We start from the raw sequence: 20,875 nt of genomic DNA, 5'->3' as shown, positions 1-20,875 counted from the left end.
TCACAACTCAGATGTAGATTTCATTTTTAGAAGGTACACACTGTACATTTTAAAAGTGATTTATTTTGAAAACTTTTCAGATTAGTTTTACAGCTATATCAGAAAATTAATGATTGGTTATTTCATTTACCAGAGGTAATTGAAGCAGATATTTATAAAGTCCATTGGGAGGTGAACTATCTCCAATTCAACAGGTTAATCGTTAGTATTTGGAGGATTTTCTTGCCATGCTGTATTAGGAGGAGATCATCACCAGACAGACATTTAAATTGTTTTATTTAACTAAAACAAAAACGTTATGTATTCTGGATTTTTTTCTTCAACAACAAACATACAATTTTTTTTAATAAAAGCATATGAATTTTTGAATTTAGTTAAATATTCAAGTTTTTTAAAGTCAGGTTTGTTTTTGTGAAAATTGTTTAACTAAAATAGTTAAATGAAATATTTGAAAAAAAATAAATAGACTACGTCAACCAGGTCAACATGAGAAACTTAAAATATTGGCTTCTGCAGCTAACTCAGTCGTCTTCACCTTCATTTTCATGTGCATAATCTGCAGAAGAAAAACAAGCTTTCCTACTTTTTCAGGTCCCAAACGATTTCTCAATTTGGAATGAATTAGTCCAAAGGAACTACACTGGCAGAAGAAGCCACTGCTGTTAAAAGTGAGATTATCACTTTAACAGTCTCTGAATCCAAATGCTTAAGTGACTTCCACCAGTTCACTGGTGTCACTTTCTTTAAAACATCATCAGCAAAGATATATTTCGTGAATGGCTCTTATTCCCAAACTGGGTCTCTATTACAGCCTGCTGCCATTATCAGTTTTCCCTTCTAGTGAGGGAATGGTCTGGTAGATCTCCAATCAATGAAGGCTACACTCAGAAAGACCTCAAGACTTCTGGAATATGCTGCTCAAAAAGTTTCACTTTTGTTTCTACTGCCTGTCACTCCCTTCTCACATTTATCTCCAGACTTCTTCTCCTTGTCCAGATCTATTCCACTTCCAACAATCTTCTATTCATTGAACTTTTTGAAACTTTTCACTTTTAAAGAGGCAAGGGATTGACTCTGTTTACATAAATTTGCAAAGGCACAATAGGATTGAGGTCTGTTGTTTCTCACCTCTCTATATTATTATTTATTTTAAAACATTTTTGCTGTTAACAAGCATGTTATATCTGGACCCACAAATTCACAGTTTGAGAACTGCAAAACTAAGCATCTCTGATGGTATCTTCTAGACTGAGCACTGAGTCCCATTGTGTAGATAGAAAGATTAAACTAAATAATCTATACAGAAGCCTGTGGAACCCCATAAGATTGAGTCCCTAATCCATGAACTATTGGAACTCATTTACAAAACTTTTCTTAAACATTACATGACTATATTGTCTCATACTATAGAATTAGAATTTATAATCCCTATTCCAGGATGAGAGATCTTTGAGCTATAATGTATCTTAATTAAAATCATCTTTAGATAGGTTTTTTCCCTCCAAAATCATTTTATCAAAAAAGCCCTCCCCCCTTTTTTATTTTTAAATCATTGATTTTTATCCACCCTGCAGCACCAGCAAATGCTGCAGGCCTTCTCCACGTGTCTGCAAAGCATGCTGGGCATCAGCTTCGTCTAGAGGGGACAGACTCCTGGCTGTTCTCATCTATGGGATGCCACAGTGAAAACACCCTCAGTCAGGGGACAGGGAGCAGGGCAAATTGGGTGGGGTCCTGGGATGCAGTTAGGGTGGGGGGGTCTCGGGAAGGGATGGGCAGGGGACAAAGAGCAGGGGGGGTTGATGGTTGCGGGTTCTGAGGGGGGCAGTCGGGGGCAGAATGTGGGTGGGGATCGGATGACGGGGGATAGGCTCTTTTGGGAGGCACAGCCTTTCCTACCGGCCCCTTGATACAATTTTGCAACCCTGATGTGCAGGGCCGGCTTTAGGAATTGTGAGGCCCGATTCAAACAGTTTCAACGGGGCCCCAACAGAGACAACTTAAAAAAAACACGTTAAAAAACATGTGGGGCTTGTACTCACTGGGTGGCACTCTGAGTCATCGGGAGCGCTTCGGCGGTGGCCCCTTCACTCGCTCCGTGTCTTCGGCACCGAAGGACCCACCGCCGAATGTCACTGAAGACCCAGAGCAAGTGGAGGACCCACTGCCAAAGTGCCGCCAAAGACCCAGTAGGGAACCAGTTGTTAAGTTTTTGGCAGCTCATCACTGAATACAGTACTGACTCTTGGGGAGGAGTGGGTGGTTTAAGTGGTTTTAACTCCCCTCCCCCCCTTCTCCCAAACATCTGGATGAACTGTAACCTGATATACCGCCTAGTTTTAAGTGAAAATAGCTAGGCATTTCCTTAATATCGACCTTATGATTGATTGATTTCTCTGCATTTCATCCTAATGGACCCACATTTAGGGGTAATGAGTAGGTAAATCCATGAGAGCCACCTTGAAAACCCCCACAATAGCAGTGTGTGAGAGGAGGAGTGGTTGGGCCCTGGCTGAGGTGGATTCTGCATCTGTGCTACTCAGATGGGGAGGGTGGGTGAGAGAGAGAATGAATCGTATGAAATGGGTTTTACGTAACACTGAATGAAAGAGTTCAAATAAAGTATGCAGAAGAGGTTGGACGCAGAAGCTATTCTGAGAATGCAGTCAGTATGAGGAAATGGTACTAGAATGCTTAGGAAATCATTTTCCCCTACCCATAGGCTTGGCTGCGCATTGTGGCTGATGTCACAATAGGAAACGTAGCTGCCAATTAAGCAATAAAGCCACTTCTGGGTAAGTGTTATCTGGGTATTTTGTATGCATGGAGTATGTGGGAGTACACATTGTTTAGAGACTGGGCATGTATGACAAACGTGGAGAGCCAGTTCACCCAGGAGAGGTGCAGTAGAATACAAGGTGACTCCTGTTCAGCAGCTCTGACCCCAGCAGTTTGCCTACAGCCTCGCTCTGGCTTCCACCAGCAGGGTGACCCCAACACGCTCCCAGTCATGAATTTCCTCACAGCTTTGTGCCCAGGAGTGTCCAGCCGTGGACAGCTAAAGCAAACTAAAGTTTGTTGCTCCTTTAAAGAGACAAAGGTACGTTACAGATTAACAGTTTAGCGGCGATAAATACACCCATCCCTGCAAACACAGCATGGAGCTCATATATAGTAAAAATAAAACAAATTTATTAACAATAGGATTAAGTGATACCAAGTAAAAACAAAGTTAGAAAGGGTCACAAGTAAATAAAAGTAAAAGCATGCCTCTAAAAGTCTAAACCTTAGGGCATGTCTTCCAAAGTTTGGTGACTTTGTTACAAGAGACAGGATGATGTCATGCTGTTCTTCCCCTCCTGTGGACTTCCCATCCCCCTACTGATTCATATGTAAATAGGGCTTCCATTGTTTTTGGTCACTCTTAGCTTAATTTTATTGAAGGCTGGTAAGTAGTTGCCTTCTCCCTGTGTGGGAGAGAGCCTGTTTCTCCCTGTGTTTGGTCATAGACTGCAAAGCCTAATACCAGTGAGTATCCGTAATTCCTCAGACAGTGTTAATACAGACATTTCACACTGCTCTCCCCACTGTGTGATAGGCTTTCACAAATCACCTCCCTAAATACACTTGGTGTACAGTATTACTGCCTGACAAATCAGCTGACTCAGTTGCTTACTACTTGAGGTTCAGCTCCCCTGTCTTGATAGATCAGGAAGCCTTTGCAATGAATTCTTCGAAAAGTAAAACTCAGACCAAGCTTTTCTCTACTGCAGTGTAGACACCATGGTATCTCCTCCTCCCCCATTTGTTAACTCAATAGCTTTGTTTACCTAAATGAACCTTTATTGTCTTTGCCTGGTGTCAGGGTTCCCTCCCCACTCTGAACTCTGGGGTACAGATGTGGGGACCTGCATGAAAGACCCCCTAAGCTTATCTCTACCAGCTTAGTTTAAAAATTCCCTCAAGGCACGAATTCTTCCTTGTCCTTGGAACGGTATTACTGCGACCACCAAGTGAGTTAGACAAAGATTCAAGGAAAAGAACCACTTGGAGTTGCTGTTCCCCCAAAATCCACCCAAGTCCCTTCACCCCTTTCCTGGGGAGGCTTGAGAATAATATACCAACCAAATAGGCTAACAAAGTGGGCACAGACCAGCCCTTGGGTTTTTAGGACACTAAAAACCAATCAAGATCTTAAAAGCAGAACTTTATTACAAAGAAAAAGTAAAAGAATCACCTCTGTAAAATCAGGATGGAAGGTAATTTTACAGGGTAATCAGATTCAAAACACATAGGATTCCCTTCTAGGCAAAACTTTAAAGTTACAAAAAAACAGGAATAAACCACTCTCTTTGCCTAGGGAAAATTCACAAGCTAAAACAAAAGATAATCTAACGTATTTCCTTCCTGTTACTTACAATTTGTAACCTCAGACGCTTAGTTCAGATATGGCTTTAGGAGATGTATTTTCCCTGCCCTGGTTCCTCGCTGACCCGGAGAGAACACACAAAGAGAGACAAAACAAAAACCTTCCCCCACAGATTTGAAAGTATCTTCTCCCCTCATTGGTCCTTTTGGTCAGGTGCCAACCAGGTAATTTGAGTGGGTAAAGGAGGGATTTTAAGCTTCCCTTAGCTGTATGTTTATGAAACCGGGTGACTAGGCTGGTCAGAGAAACAAACATGTTCCTTTGTCTAGGGCAGACCTGTTACCAACTCCCTGACACACCTGTCTTAAACACATTTTAGTCGTCATTCCAGCATACGTCCATAACTCTTAAGGCACACCACGTACATATATTACGCAAGAATATTGAAGATCAGTGAGTTATTAGTTTTTCCAGTTACATATTACATGACACCTTTTAAATACAGATTATAGTCCTAGTGAGTTGGGGTATCCTGAATTGGTCAGGCCAGCTGAAACTCACCACGTGGTACCAGTGAGCCCTTTGGCACTGACATGCTCTTAAGGTCTCACACTCAAATCTGGAAAACTAACTGTCCCTCTCCTCCCAGGCATTTTAGGGAAATGCAAGGAAAAACATCAAGCCATGCCTGTGTCATGTTCCATTAAACAACCATACAGAATGGGGAGGAGGTAGAGGACCATTTTTGATTCTTGCAGAAGAGCAGGTGAGGACAGGTAAAGCCTGCTGGTGTTTTCTGTGCCGGAAGCACTGGTGATATAACCATTAGCCTCACCTGGAATTCGGAGACCCATTGTAAATTACTGGAATTGGTGAACTGGAGGGTAAGTGAACAGACACAAAAAGCAAAGTTTAGAACATCACAGCAGAGGCAGTATGGGGGGTCCTCCCAGATTTGTCAGTGTTTTCTGGCCCCTCTCGGTCACATGGTGCAGCCGGGCCCTCTCCCTGTGCTGCAGCTGTTGGAACCCCTACCCCTACGGGTAGAGGCAGGAGCAACAGCTGGGAGCTGCAGGGAGGGGCTGCTGCTTTTTGGGAGGGGAAGCTGAGGGGAAGGGGAAGGATCTGACGGAGGTGTTGGGGGTGACTTGAGCAGTTCTGGAGCTGGCCAAACCTTTAAATTGTGCCCCTCCCCCCGTTGTCAGCAGGTGCAAGTCTTCTCTGATCACAACATGCACTTCACTGAACAGTTCGGTTTAATTCAGGGGTAAGCAACCTATGGCACGTGTGCCGCAGGCAGCGTGCGAGCTGATTTTCAGTGGCACTCACACTGCCCTCCATTTTAATTTAATTTTAAATGAAGCTCCTTAAACATTTTAAAAACCTTGTTTACTTTACATACAACAATAGTTTAGTTTTATATTATAGACTTATAGAAAGAGACCTTCTAAAAATGTTAAAATGTATTATTGGCATGCGAAACCTTAAATTAGAGTGAATGAATGAAGACTTGGCACAGCACTTCTGAAAGGTTGCCGACCCCTGGCTTAATTATTTACAGTGCTTCAATGTTCTAGTCATCTGTCTGTTCGTAGTATCTTTTGTAAAGGTAGCGACATCTTGCTTATAGGAGACTGTAGAGGGGCCAGCTGCCTCCTGGATGGAGGTCGTTCTGTGGTGCCCTGCTCCAATTTCTCATCCCTTCCGGGTCCCTTAACTCTCAGTCTGCCGTAATTATACCTTTCTCCTCCTGGGCTCCCATGGATTGAGTATTTGCACACTGGCCCTCCAGGCCCCAACCCAGTTCAGATACACTCTCCCTTTACTTGGGGACACCCCAGAGCTAGGTCCCAGTTCAAAATCTCTCAGGCTTTATCTGGCTGGAACTCTGTCGTCTTCAGCCCTCTGGTCCACAGCTCTTGCAGGCCGAACCCCTTCTCTCAGGACAGGTCTGCAGGATTAATGTTGCATCAGCAAAGTGTTTTGATGAAGACACTCAGAGCTGACAGGGGAGCTCCGCAAGAGGCTTAGCTACTGCCTCTCGCGGAGGTGGAGTATCAGTGGGAAAAGCTCTCCCCTCAGCATAGTATTGTCTGCATGGAGCGTTAGGTTGACGTAAGTAAGTTGCTCGGGGAGGGGGTGGATTTTTCACAGCACTGAGTGAGGAAGTAGGTATACCGAAGTGTGTGTGTGTAGTGTAGCTCACTCTATAATGAGACCTGGCTAACCCCAGTCCTGAAGAGGTGAGTTGCCCTGTTACAGAGACCTTGCTGGCTTATGGAGAGTATTGACAATCCCCACCTGACCCCGTCACCCCTTGCATGGCACTGGATGTAGGAGTATAGCCTGAAGCAGAAGTAACTCCTCGTACTTCAATAAGCAAGAAAAAGGCCACAGGCCAGAACTAAAGTCATATTGTGATGATATCACTATACATGAATGGTACAGTGAGTATTGTCTATATTTACATTAATGCAACAGCTACTTATCTGTACTGATCTCTGAAAACCATGCCCGTTCTCCTTACCAGTCATGCTCTGTGCAGCTAACGAAGATGCTTTGTGAGGATGAGCTTTGGTCTGCAGTAATTTCCCCAGCTGTACACAGGCTGAGTGCTTTCCCCGTGCCCGCACATGCTGGTGAGCGTGGCCATGGAGCTCTCACTTCTTAAATTAAATCTTGGGATGAAAAAGGGGTGTGTGGCAGTGTGTGTACATAGCAGGTCTGGTATTGTGCTCAACCAAATGTGAAGTGAACCTAAGATCTCTCCAAAAAACATATGTGCTTTGAATGAAGTGCAGATGGCCTTTAAATGATTAAATTGAAGGACATGTCAATAGTGTTTAGCTAAAGCTGAGCCCCATTCCGTGATGCATTTACACCGTCAGACGGAAGAACTGACATTATCTGAATTCTTCCCTTAAAGCAAACACCCCGCTGACGCTCAGCACACGGTGCTCTGCACCGTAGTCTAGGACTGCCAGGTGCTCCTGTCAAAGAACACCACTCTGAGGGTTCCAGGGCAGCCCCCAGGGGACTTTGGCCTCTCTTACTGGGGGTTCCCACTCCCTGGGCTGCTCTCACGCTTTTGAGAGGTTGCTGGATTTCCCCTGCATCTGTTTTAGAATGGGCAGGACTGACTCAGAGCAGAGAGCTGCTACTGAGAAACAGCCTGATGAAAAATAATCCTGCTTCTCCAGTGTGCAGCTGTAGACTTGGCTGGTGCCCCCACCCCGTGTTTTGGATGACACCATTGCTGTGTAGGGTGTCTGAGGCCTTGTCTGGGCTCAGGAGTAGCCCTGACTTTGCCAGCACATCAGGGTGTAACTGGCATAACACTGAACATGACGGGTCCTTTTCTGCACTGGCTGCAAAGTCTGATGAGCAGCATGTTGGCAAACACAATGGTTTAAAATCCTGCTGGATTGTGGTAACATGTCACAGTGCAGAGAAGGACAGGCCAGGATCTGCACCAGTTGAGCTGACTGAGTTTTCCCCAGGGCACCCACGACTGCACTGAGGGATCAGCCCCAGCCTCAGTCCCAGTCCTGGGCCTCTGCGCTGAGGAGTGCACAGCACTTTAGCAAGGGGTGACTGGCAGAGTGTGCAGCCTGGCTACTTTTCTTCATTAGTTATTCCCATTTTCAGTCTCTCCCTTGCCTCCCCCCAACAGACACCCTTTTATTCAGAGCCTTAACCAATCCCTGCCATCGGGTCATGTCCTCTGTGGCTGGCTAGCACCATAGTGGAGTTCAGCCGGCATTCTGAGCCATGTGTGGCCTTGTTTGGAGTAACACTAATACAATAGACATGTTTGCCTACGCGCCTCTCAGTTTGAAACCCTTCCTTCAGGGAAAACAACCGTGGCACTTTCCAAACCTACTCTACTGATACCAAGCACTGAAGTTGCCAGCCTGAATGCAAATATGGCTTTGTTTAATGTTTCTCGAACAGGAACTTTAAAGATGGGCGTACTTTCAGTTGCTCTGTGGGTATTCTTAGCAAAAAGGCAGTCTTGTTAGTTTTGCATGTCGTTAGTCCTTGGAGTAAGGAGATTATTTTTCAACCATGTAAGACCCGCACTATATTGCAGGGTAGCGATTAAGTGGAGTGTGTGTTCTCTCCTCGGGCTGGTGCCAGGGTGTGCCAACAGCAGAATGCATGCTGGGATGTTATTCCATGTAGGAGCCAGTGACCTATGGCAGGTCTGAGAACTTTCAGACCCAGTAAATATCAGATACAAATTTGAGGCCTGACCCAAAGCACATTGAAGTGTGAGTCTTCCCTGAGTGGGGCAGGGTCTCCTGCTGTTCCTGTATTGTGCAGCTGGGTATTTTGTGCTTGGTTAAGGGGCAGTTTTTCATGTCCGTCAGATTCCATTCAGATCCAAACTCCCTCCTCCACCAATGTATTTCTTCAAACCTTTACAGAGAATTGTGTGGGTCTTTTGGAATCTGCAAACTCACTGTCTGTCATGGTCCTTTCCAGTTGGTGCACTGAATGTGGAATTTTCCCGGCCAGTGAATCTTGAGGAAGCTAAGAGGATAAACCCTGAAGTGAGAGAAGGAGGCCGATATGCTCCAGAAGACTGTAAAGCACTTCAGAAAGTAGCCATCATAATCCCATTCAGGAATCGTGATGAGCATCTGAAGTACTGGCTGTATTATCTCCACCCAATCCTTCAAAGGCAACAGCTTGACTATGGAGTGTATGTCATCAATCAGGTAAAGACTTGGGACATGCATATGTTTGCAGAATAATGGCTATAGTACTCCCGTGCAAAGGTGCAGTTGGCTTATACTCAGTAACCAACTTGCTGGTTCAGAAGATTAATGCACAAAATGGAAGAGTCAGGAATCTTCACTGCATAATCTTCAAACAAATCCAAACACGTCTGCTAATTGCTTTTATAGCTTTAGAAAAATGCTTCCCCCAGTAAACTGAGATCCACTTCTCAAGCTAGGCAAATTCCTTGTGAGTAACTTCTACTTAAGTAGCCACTTTGAGGAAAACTTTTAGTAATACAGTCTCATCTTATTTCCACCAGGATACACTTATCACCAACTTGTGAGGCCAGAAGGGAGCATCGAGTCCCTAGTCTGAACACCTGTATGATGCAGGCCAGATACCCAGATAACCCCCAGGAACAATAATAGGAACAGTGCACTAACTGGATAGAACATAGATCTCTTATAGATGTAGACACGTCCATTTCAAGTAAATGGAATAGAAAAACATTACTGGCATTACTTCCAATATATTTGCCTTTTAGCCCTTCTTTCATCCTTCTCCAAACGACATGACTGGCTTGGGCATATGCCATGATTCCCAAAAAATTGGCTGTTGTGCACACATTGAGAAGCTTAACAAGTTAAGAAAAGTACAGTAGTTGTGCTGAAAGGGCACCGCTATCACTCCGAAGGGTGCCAGTGAAGTCTCCCCAAGTGTCTGGCAGATAAATATTAACACAGCATCTCTGTCTAGTTTTGGATCCCAGCCCTGTGCAATGCTGAAAGGCAGCACGCTCCCTGGAGCATAACTGTTGTCAAGAGAGACAAGGTGGGTGAAGTAGTATCTTGTATCAGATCAGCTTTACCTTGCCCACCTTGTCTCTCTCATACTCTGGGACCAGCCTGGCTACAACAACACTGCAAACCACCATGGATGGTATCTAAAGTCAAGATCAGTTGGTGTGTTCAGATGCAGCAGAAGGGTTTGAACTTTTCTCTATGCCCCAGGAAATGGATTGCTGTGTATTTATAGTAATGGTAAATACTGACCTAAGGAATGTTGATACCTACCTGCTGTGCTTGATACGACTTTGTTCATGTGTCTGTGATGGCAGAGGGTTCTATTTACAGATGATATGCAACTGCAGATTATTTTAGTTTAGATTATAATGTACTGTCATTAATCCTCCTCAAATCATTTTTGTATATATGTGTAACATGCTTATATATCAGACCATACTGGTGACTGAATCAGCTTTTCTGCAACTAGTAGTAACATGCTAGACTAATTGTACTAAATGTTATCGCTGAAGTTGCTTTGCAGACCCCCTTTGCAGCATAGCTTAAATGACCATTTAGAGTGCAGCTCTCCAGACTGAGCCGTGCAAGACCACACGCCTCTCACAAATGGTGGTGTAAATACCCAGCCACCCCTAGCTCGTGAAGATGGTATTTTGATGCACTAAGGATCCACCGTGTACATGCATGTGTGTTTTGTTTGGCCATATAGTAATGCTAGTGTTCTGGTAAAATACCCATTGAAAACACATATGTGCGGGTGGGGACAAAGCTGGATGCCTCTGCGTTCTGTCCTTCCATCAGCCAGCATGCTCCTCTCACCAAACATGCGAGTTTCACAAGCTGGGAACATTTGCATAACTTGGAAAGTCATAAGTTAGTGGTGTGTGGCCGTTTCTAATAAATGGTCGCTGGTTGCTCTAAGCTTCACACGTTAATTTATCTTTTGTGTTAGGGTGTGCAGCATCTTGTTTAAAATATGGGATTTCAGTCCTACAACTGGGGTGTTACTGCTCATTGTAAATATCTCATATCATATGATAGCTTTTCAGAGGTATTTGAAAAATGACTTGTGGCCTTGGGCTAGCTGCTAGTGAGCGGATATCCACATCACGGTGATAACAACACTGCTGAGACTAATCTCCAGTGGTTAGTGTCCCTGGCAATGAAGGCAAGCACTGCCTGGTCATGGGAAATGAACTATATCAGAGGGCATTTGGCATATGCTGTAAAATTAACCTGCACAAAAATTATCTAGTCAGTCTTTTAAAATGTGCTCCCTTGACGAAGAGTTAAACAAACATGTTGCCAATATACTGAGTATACAGACCCTAGAGAGGTACAGTCAGGGCCGGTGCAACCATTTAGGCAAACTAGGCAGTTGCCTAGGGCACCAAGATTTGGGGGCGCCAAAAAGCGGCGCCCCCCCAAAATTTTTTAAATGGTTGCAGCAGCCGCTGCGTAGTCTGAGCTGCCGGCGGCAGCAGCTGCCTGCAGCCTGGCAGCTTTTAGGCGCCCCCGGGGTCAGCGCGCAGCCACGGCGCCGGCAGTTAGGCGCCCCTGGGGTCAGCGCACAGTGGCAGCCAGGCGCCCCGGTCAGGAAGCCGCGCCGCGCCCGGCAACCCAGGGCGTCCCCGGGTCAGGGAGCCGCTGCGGCGGTCCAGCACCCGGCGCTCCCGGTCAGGGAGCCCGCCTGCGGTCCGCAGCCCGGGGCGCCCCCCTCCCCCCCGGGGTCAGGGAGCCGCGGCTCCGGTGGACCTGCCGCAGCTCCGCCAGAGCTGCGAGACCCGCGTGGGGGGCGGCGAAATGTCCCGGCGCCTAGGGCGTCAGAAATCCTAGCGCCGGCCCTGGGTACAGTTCATTCTTCTGCAAGTATCTCCTTTTCGGGAGGGCAGTGATTATCTGTAGTAACTGATGTGACCTAATTTGCAGTTAAAATGTTTGCCTTCTCCTGTGCTGAAATCTAAACATGAACAAGTCTAAACATGTTCTGCACATCTCTGAAACATTATGTCCCTAACATAGAGAACTGTCAGTGGCACTAAGCCAGCCGCCACCCTCTGTGGGGGCGAGAGGAAAGCTGCATCGGGGTGTTTACAGAAATGTGGGTGCTCTGACAGAAGTAGAGGGGGAAAACGTTCTTATTTCTCTGCTGTCTTGACAATTGCTTTTCTCTTTTTCTTGTCTGTCCTTCCCTTTGCATCCATCCTTCTTTTTTTTTTTTTTTTCTTTTTGTCCTTCTAGTGGGGAAATTTTACCTTTACTTGTTAATCGTGTCTGTAGCAAAGCAGTCACTGAAGCAAGGAAAATTACTGTGTGATCTGATTCTTGCACTCCGTCTTCGTGCTCTTCTGTACTCTACATCTCATAGAAAGAGAGAGGAGCGCTGACCCTTACTGCTGCTGCACTGGTAATGTCAAACTTCTTCCTTTCAGTGCAATGCAATTCAGGCGTGAATCCATTGCATCTTCACCATTCAATTCTTGGCTTTCTGAAATGCACCACATTAATGCTGGACTGAAGTCAGAAAAGTGGTATTTGTAAAATGTCTGGGGTGTAACCAGAGCCAGTGGAAAACTCAAGCTGGGTGGGTTGAGGGCGAATGTAGAGCAGCAATTTTATGGTCTATTGTTTTTTTAAAATCTAGTGTTTTTTTAAATTCCTCCTGATGTAAATGGATACATTTCTGCCAACCTCAGTTAACGGGTCAATAACCAATCTTCAGTGGAACAAATACCATTAACACACTTGTGAACCTGACCTTTGGCCCGTTTACCTCAATTAAATGTTAACTTAATTTGGGCCATTCACATGCCAACATCTATTTAAATGGGTAATCTAAGAAATAAAGCAGCAGCTGTGACTTCCCAGTGGGAGATAAAAAAGATGTTACAATGAACAATTGATTAGGACAGCTGGAGTTTGCAAGATCCCTCTAATGTTTTGCATCTGCAAACAACAGTCATGCCACGTAATCTACAAGCACTGGTCACAATGTGTTGCAACATCTGAGATGAGATCTTCAGGTCAGGTCTGCGTGACCCAGCCCAGTCAACAATGGAAGCCACAAGTGCCAATGCTCCACCAGCTTAGCTGGCCCTCTAAGCTACATCCCACAATGCCAGCCCTCATGTTTAGGATGCCCCTGGGCATTATGGGATAGGCACTCCAGGAGTTGTAGAATGCACCAGTAGGCCTGTGAGTGAGATGACCATCCATTCCCTTTAACCCTCTGAAATCACTTTCCTCCTCTGGTGTCCACATTCCTGGGGACAAGGCAGTCTTTAAAAACATTGGGGAAAATTCTTCCCAGGTAGAACCTGAGTGCCAGTTTGGGTGTCACCCCAGTCACTCTCTCCAGGATGGGAACTCTGCTTACTTGTTCCATACATAATTCTCCTGCCCCATTACTTGGCTCCTCCCAGTCTGTACTGAGTTTGTCCTCCTGCCCCCCAGGAAGCAGAGCAATGCTGTTATCCCCATTGCTGTAGATGAGGAACTTCCCCATGATCACACAGGGAGTGTGTGGTAGAGCAGGGAATTGAACCTGGGTCTCCTGAGTCCCAGGTTAGCACCTCAGCCACTGAACTAGCCTTCCCCTCCTAGAGCCCTCACTTGACTTGGCTGCTGGGTGTAGCTACATCTATAGTTACCCCTTGTTGCTGCTTTACTGAGCTAACACATTCACTCTGATATATGCAGGGTTCTCTCTGTGCACGTGGCTCTGAGTGTCACATTATGTTGCTAAAATGGGTAGAGGGATTGGGGAGGATTTCAGTTGTTTTTCCAGCTATTTCCCACTGGCCCTGGCTATGTCCTGTGATTGCACGTGTGGTACATTGTATGGTATCTGACTGTGCTCATGTGTGAATGTTGTGTTTTTACATGTTGTTTCACAGGGCAGGATGGAGCTGCTGGGCTGTGTTGTAGAAAGAATAAGAAGAAATGCTGCCTAGCTCCTATTTGCCAGTTTGCTGGGTCACTCTGCTTGTGGGTTAGTGTACAGCAGAGGCAGATGCTGTTGTTTCTATGATCTCCTGTGGGTACTGAGAAGAAAAATAATGAAGAGACTCTCCTCTGGGGAGGCTGCTCAGAACAGCCCTGACCTTGTGTTAGGAGCAACGCCAATTACTCTCTTTTGAATGTGTGCTGGGAGGCAGTTGTGCAAGGCACCCGCAACAGTGGGTTATTCCAGTTTAACTCAGTTAATCTTCTGACCTTCGATCTGGAAAGCAGCTGACAACTATGTGGCCTGTAAGTGTCCACGGCACTCCATTCCCTGCATTCTGCTGCTCGCGTGTTCAGTGGGCAGCACGCGCCTCCAGCTGCAAGTCAGATAACGGACATTTCTGCACCACGCTCTGTTCCTGGTGTTTTCTGTTAAGGAATTATTTTACTTACCGCAGCAATGTTGTGGCTACTGCTGGCTGCATGGCACGAGGGGCTGAAGAGTCAATAATACTCCTAGCAAAGAACATCCAGTGTGGACTAGAAACACGTTGGATGCTGTAGTAGTCCTAGAGAAGTAATCAAATACATGTCGATTTAGACTGGGGCTTTCAAAGAAGTGTCTGGGAGATAGTTCTCTGAAAACATCAGCTCAATGTGCAGCGGCAGCTAAAAAGCGAACAGAATGTTGGGAATCATTAAGGAAGGGATAGATAATAAGACAGAAAATATCATATTGCCTCTATATAAACCCATGGTACGCCCACCTCTTGAATACTGCGTGCAGATGTGGTTGTCCCATCTAAAGAAGATAAATTGGAATTAGAAAAGGTAAGAGAGAAGGATAACAAAAGTGATTAGGGGCATGGAACAGCTTCCATATGAGGAGAGATTAAAAAGACTGGGACTGTTCGGCTTAGAAAAGAGACAACTAAGGGGAGGATATGATAGAAGTCTGTAAAATCATGACTGGTGTGGAGAAAGTGAATAGGAAATGTTATTTACCCCGTCACCTAACACAAGAACTAGGAGTCACCCAATGAAATTAATTGGCAGCAGGTTTAAAACAAACAGAAGGAAGTATTTCTTCACACAATGCATAGTCAACCTGTGGAACTCCTTGCCGGAGGATGTTGTGAAAGCCAAGACTATAACAGAGTTCAAAACAGAATTAGATCAGTTCATGGAGGACACGTCCAGCAATGGCTATTAGCCAGGACTGGCAGGGACACAACCCCATGCTGTGGGTGTCCCTAGCCTCTGACTGCCAGAAGCTGGGAATGGGCGACAGGGGATGGAGCACTTGATCATTACCTGTTTTGTTCATTCCCTCTGGGGCACCTGGCACCAGCCACTGTTGGAAGAGAGGATACTGGGCTGGATGGACTATTGGTCTGACCCAGTATGGCCATTCTTATGTCTCTTGGGAAGCTAGGCACCTGAGCGTTAAGGCCTTGATCCCACAGACACTTACACACAAGCAGGCCTATCACAATCCTGTCCAAAATGTGTCTCCCTGTGCTACTGGTGATGGCCAATGAGAGTTGGATGTCCAAGTCTCCAAGACTTCTCTAACCCCCTCCCATGTTAATGCTTAACGCAGGCATGCCCCCTGCGACACTGAGGGAGTCTCTGTCACCCCTGCAGTCGCCTCGGTGCCCAAAGCCTTACGCTCTCTCACAGGTGCTGCCATCTCCTCAGAGCTCTAGAGTTAGTCTACACTCCATTGTAAACCCAGCTCTTGTGTTTCGACGCTGGCACTTGAGCCACCGCACTGTATTGCAAAGCTGCATTTACAGTTGCTAGACCTGGATCTCTCAGCTGTGCTAGCACATCCACACTGCCCTATGCAGCCCTTCTCAATCAGGTCTGCAGCTGGAGTTGTGTCCACACTGCAAAAGGACAGGGCTTGGACCCGAGTCACAGTGGTACTCGAGCACTGACACCCCTGCCCCTCCCCAGCAGGGTTCTAGGAGCTGGGTCCTGAGTGCTTGCTGACCCGGGTCAGACTGATTGGTGTAGGGACAGAAGTAGGGGCTTAGGCTCAAGCCTGAATCAGAACCTGGGCGTAGTGCGTAGTGTATGCATACCCCAGAAGTGTCGCTGTGCGGAAATGAGAACCTGGGAGTACATGTTGTGTTTCGTACTTTCAGTGGACATCCGAGGCTGAAGATGGCAATTCTATCTCTGTTCATGTCCCACAGGGGGATTGCTGGTTCCTTCCTGGTGTCTGACAGCTCTGCATACTTGTGCCACTTCCCCACTGCTGGGCACTATTATGGGCAGCTGGTATTTCCTGGCTTACAAGCGGTTTTTCTAAACAAAATGAAGCCTCCTGTTGCTTTCCTTCAAAGGCTTCGCCATGCTGGCAGTTGGCAACAGCCTTCAGAGCCTGTGGGACAGAGGTCGGCCTCCCTGCCCTTGGGCCCATCCAGGAGCTTCAGATCACAGCTTGCTTCTGAGACTTTCAGAGCAGGTCACTCCAGTTTCTCCAGCAGAGCTGCTCCCATAGAACACCTCTGGTGTGAGTCTAGTCTGACTGCACTCTCCTCTCTGAGCTAGACAGGCTTCCAACCTGCACAAAGCAGGGAAGAGGAGTTTTCTGGGGGCTTCTTTCCTTCCCTCTGCTGTGACAGGGATGGCAGAATTGCCCACCTTAATTACAGGGTGCTCTTCTTCCTGAAGTGACACAGGAGCGAAGGTGTTCTCTGGACATCTACAGGGCCCTGAAGGTCTGTCTACAGTTGCCCCTTCTTCGTCGAGAGCTGCTGCTGCTCCTTGGTTAGTGGTCTCCATGTAGAGGGTAGAGCCTCAAGGGTTGTGATAGACAATGCACATGGTCCAGTTGGGCCATATTTCCTGCCTGGTCAAAGGGCAAGGTTCCCTTCTGCCATGGTGGGGGTGCATGTGTGCAGCTGTGGAAGTTAGCTATTTGGCAGGCCCCACAGGATTAGCACTCCAGCCTCCACTGGTGAGAAAATGGCTATAGATCCCTCAGTGCAGTCTGTACAAGCCACAGCTAGATCAAGTATCAAGCCGTTTGTCTGGGGTAGGTGTGTCGCAAAAGCAAAAGGGATTTCTTCTCTAACTCTTCTGTTTGTGGCCTCAGTCCCCACCATGTGAATGAGCACTCTACCGTCTGAGGGATTCTCTTGGTACAGATTTCCCTCGCTCATGTTAATTGACAGGCCATTAACACAGACAGCACTTCTTCTTCAGTTTGGCTGCGCAAGTTCTAAGTCCTAGGTGATGAAGGGGAAGTCTTTGTTTTCACCAGACTGCCAGCTTTCTGCCCTGTACACGAAGGATTACCCACATGCCTGGCTGTGAATCCGCCTTGTGTGTGCTGCTGAGACCTGCTGGGATGGTCCGTTCTATGTGTGGAAAAGGGAAAAGACACTCTCCTTGAGGTTTGCATGGGGCACATTCTGCACAGGTGCTCACTGCCTATCGTCCTTCAGACCTGAATTGGTTTCCATAACCAGAGGACAGGCAAATAAATAAGCACAAATTGTAACATTAGCAAACGTGCCAGCTGTTTGCCTCCTGCTTAAACGTCAAAAGTGACTGACTGTGCTGTGAGTGGAAGCTAGGTCTCAGTGGGGCTAACGGAGCCCTGCACAGACACGTTGCAAACAGTGTGAGTGGAAGCTAGCTACAAAATAACAACTGGCTGAGCCCAGGGCACAGTGGGATTCCCCTAGGGGGTGATGTTTCTTTGGCCAAGAGGAAGAGGATATTATTTATTCATTTTGTACAGATTCAGGGCCCAGCTTTGCTAGGCTTCGTTACACTGAATGGTACCATTGAAGCCAAGACGAGCACTCATAGAGCAAAGTGATACCAAACCAGAGAAAGGGTATTAGAATCTGGCCCTGTTTAAATTTTTTTATTCTGCTTTTACCAAGCCTCTTCCCACCACCACTCACAAAAATAAATCAGGAGAGAGAGTAGAGTACAAAACACAGTAAATTTCCTACTTCTGTATTTTTCCTTTTGAAAGTGTTGGGATTAGCATGAGGCTAAACCATTCAGCAGCTCGTGGGATACTGGCCTGGTCTACACTGAGGGGCGGGGATTGATCTAGGATAAGCAACTTCAGCTACAAGAATAGCGTAGCTAAAGTCGATGTATCTTAGATCGACTTAGAATCACTTACTTCGCGTCCTCGCAGCGCGGGATCGACGGCCGCCACTCCCCCATCGACTCCGCTTCTGCCTCTCGCCCTGGTGGAGTTCCGGAGTCAACGGCAAAGCGATCAGGGATCTACACTAGATGCGATAAATTGATCCCCATTAGATCGATCACTACCCGGCAATTCGACGGGTAGTGTAGACGTACCCTCAGTTACTCCAGCCCTGACAGTGCTTCTGAATTGTCATCAGTTGAGCAACACACAGCCCTTTTTAACAACAGATACACACAAAAAACCTCAGTGTGCACCTTCCTGTTCTGATCACAGCTGTAACGCCCTGGCAACGTCCTTATTGGGGTGGGCGTTCAGAAGCTTTTCCATAGCAGGGATCGTGTCTTGCAAACGACTTTTCCTCCCATTAATGCTCACACTGCCCCCCCCACCCCCATTTGCCGTCACACAATGTCCCTGTGGCAAGTACAGCAGTTGCCTATGGGAGGGACCCATCGCACCAGGAAAGGGCTGGGTAAATTTTAGCCACTGGAAACAAGGAGGACTCAGCACCATGTGCCAGGACAACTCTCCATGGACCATTCACTAGTGCATTTTAGCCTGCTAGGGCTCGTGGATCACAGCCCCTACAGTCCTCCGAGCTGCAGCAAAGCCAAGGGCTGTGTCTGACTCAGAGGAGTCTGGCTGTAATAACAGTCCCATCACAGAAACAGCCGCGGCCACTAGAGTCCACAGACCTATCTGAATCTACATCGAGAGAGTCTAGGCGTAAAGCATAGAGGGGAAAACACCAAATGGATGAACGCTTGCTGTCTGTGTCCCTGTCATGGATGTGCTTGGCCAGCTGAGCAGATGCCAGTTCAAACTTGCAGTGGTGGAGGTGGTCTGACCCGGTTGAGAACTCCTGTGTCCCAGCCTTCTTATAGTGTGGGGCCCAAAACTGGACACAGTACTCCAGATGAGGCCTCACCAATGTCGAATAGAGGCCTCACCAATGATCACGTCCCTCCATCGCTGGCAATGCCCCCACTTATACAGCCCAAAATGCCGGTAGCCTTCTTGGTAACAAGGGTGCACACTAATGCCCACACAAGGTTGATGGGGTTCACTTGTGCGATGGGATGGGTAGAGAGGGAAGGGGGGATGACCTGTGCTTCTAGGATCTCATGTGCCAGTAACTGGCAGGACGAATGGAGTGTAGTCCAGCTGGTTATTCTGTTGTCTGCCATTTCAGCTTCCCCACATGTCTCTGAACCGCGCACAGATTCAGCTGCCCAGAAAATACAGCATTTGGGCAAAGGAGTTTTTGGGCATCAGTGTCAAGCTCTTTAGATGGGTTGTAGTGCTAGTCGTATTCCATCACCTGTGCTGTGAGGGCTCAGGGAGACTTTGACTCTGGTGGTGGCGGTGCAGGTCCGGTGTGACAGATGAGATACTTGGTAATAGGTAAGAAATGGACAGTGTATACTAACTTCCTTAAGGTGCTTAATTGTTTTTGTTTGTTTTAAATTAGGGTGGAGAAGAAACCTTTAATCGTGCTAAACTTCTGAACATAGGCTTCAAAGAAGCTTTGAAAGAATATGATTATGGTTGCTTTGTATTTAGTGACGTAGACCTAATTCCAATGGACGACAGGAACATCTACAAGTGTTACAGCCAGCCACGGCACCTTTCTGTATCGATGGATAAGTTTGGATTTCGGTAAGAGCTCTTTTCAATGGACTGTTTGTTACTCATCTGTATTTTAACCTTCCATGCCTATGGCAGAGTGGCAGCATCTCCAGTAAAAACCTCATATTGAAGGCCTGGAAAAATCACTCCTATATGCAATTTGTCACAGTGTAAGACTGGAAAAAAAAGGTTTGTCTGTCTGTGGGAAAGATTAAATAACTGTTCTTAAAAGTTTTCTTATATCAGTCACAGGAGCAGAAAAAATAGAAGCTGATCTTTTTCAGATTTTTTATGCTCATCCAGTAGCTGCTGATCTTATCCTGTATCCGTTAAAACAACCAGTAAATGCTATTTTGTCTCCATTTAAGGCAATGGGGTTGCTTCTACCCAAGACCCCGGGTGAATTTGGCCCTGTGTATTTAGCATTGTGTTAGCAGAGTTTGTCAGGATTTCTGGGCCAGGAGGTTTTCCAGAATGGTCACCCCTGGAATATTGGAAAATCCCAGTGACGCTGTGCTGTGTGGAGAATGTCCCTCGCAGACCAACGGTCACCATGCCTGTTCTTGGGGACAAAGATATGATCTTCTTGGCCATGTCATCAGCTTATTCATCATGACCTGTCTGACAGGGAAACCCCATGGATATTTGCACCTAGAAATGGCTGCGTGGTAGAATTTTCAGCCATTAACATGTGGGCGAAGGCACTGTGGTTATGGTGGGTGAGTGATCAGGGAAGACAGCACCAAAAGAGAGAGACTAAATGTGTCTCTGCTCCACCTAATGCATGAACACACGCATACCTAATCTTGCTAGTCATTCCAGTGACAGACCCCCAGACCCCAGCCCCGCCCTGCTAGTCATTCCAGTGACAGACCCCCAGATCCCAGCTCCGATAGTCATTCCACTGACAGACCCCAGATCCCAGCCCCGCTAGTCATTCCACTGACAGACCCCAGCCCCACTAGTCATTCCAGTGACAGACCCCCAGATCCCAGCTCCGCTAGTCATTCCACTGACAGACCCCAGCCCCACTAGTCATTCCAGTGACAGACCCCCAGATCCCAGCTTCGCTAGTCATTTCACTGACAGACCCCAGCCCCCCCCGCTAGTCATTCCACTGACAGACCCCAGCCCTGCCCCGCTAGTCATTCCACTGACAGACCCCCAGATCCCAGCCCCGCTACTCATTCCACTGACAGACCCCACTGCCCA

At 46.8% G+C, this 20,875-nt stretch overlaps 1 protein-coding gene across 1 annotated transcript in view; it reads left to right on the top strand.

The window, feature by feature from the left end:
- Positions 1 to 20,875, top strand: part of B4GALT1 (beta-1,4-galactosyltransferase 1) — a 53,851-nt gene that overhangs the window by 26,828 nt on the left and 6,148 nt on the right. Inside the window, exons 2-3 of the mRNA XM_032788658.2 lie at positions 8,858 to 9,093; positions 19,506 to 19,693. Coding sequence (XP_032644549.1) covers positions 8,858 to 9,093; positions 19,506 to 19,693 — 424 coding nt within the window. The remainder of the gene's footprint in view (positions 1 to 8,857; positions 9,094 to 19,505; positions 19,694 to 20,875) is intronic.

Source organism: Chelonoidis abingdonii, chromosome 6 (assembly GCF_003597395.2).
Source record: "Chelonoidis abingdonii isolate Lonesome George chromosome 6, CheloAbing_2.0, whole genome shotgun sequence".
Classification (NCBI taxonomy): domain Eukaryota; kingdom Metazoa; phylum Chordata; order Testudines; family Testudinidae; genus Chelonoidis; species Chelonoidis abingdonii.
The sequence above is the reverse complement of the archived record's forward strand: the minus strand, read 5'-3'. Positions and strand labels throughout refer to the sequence as shown.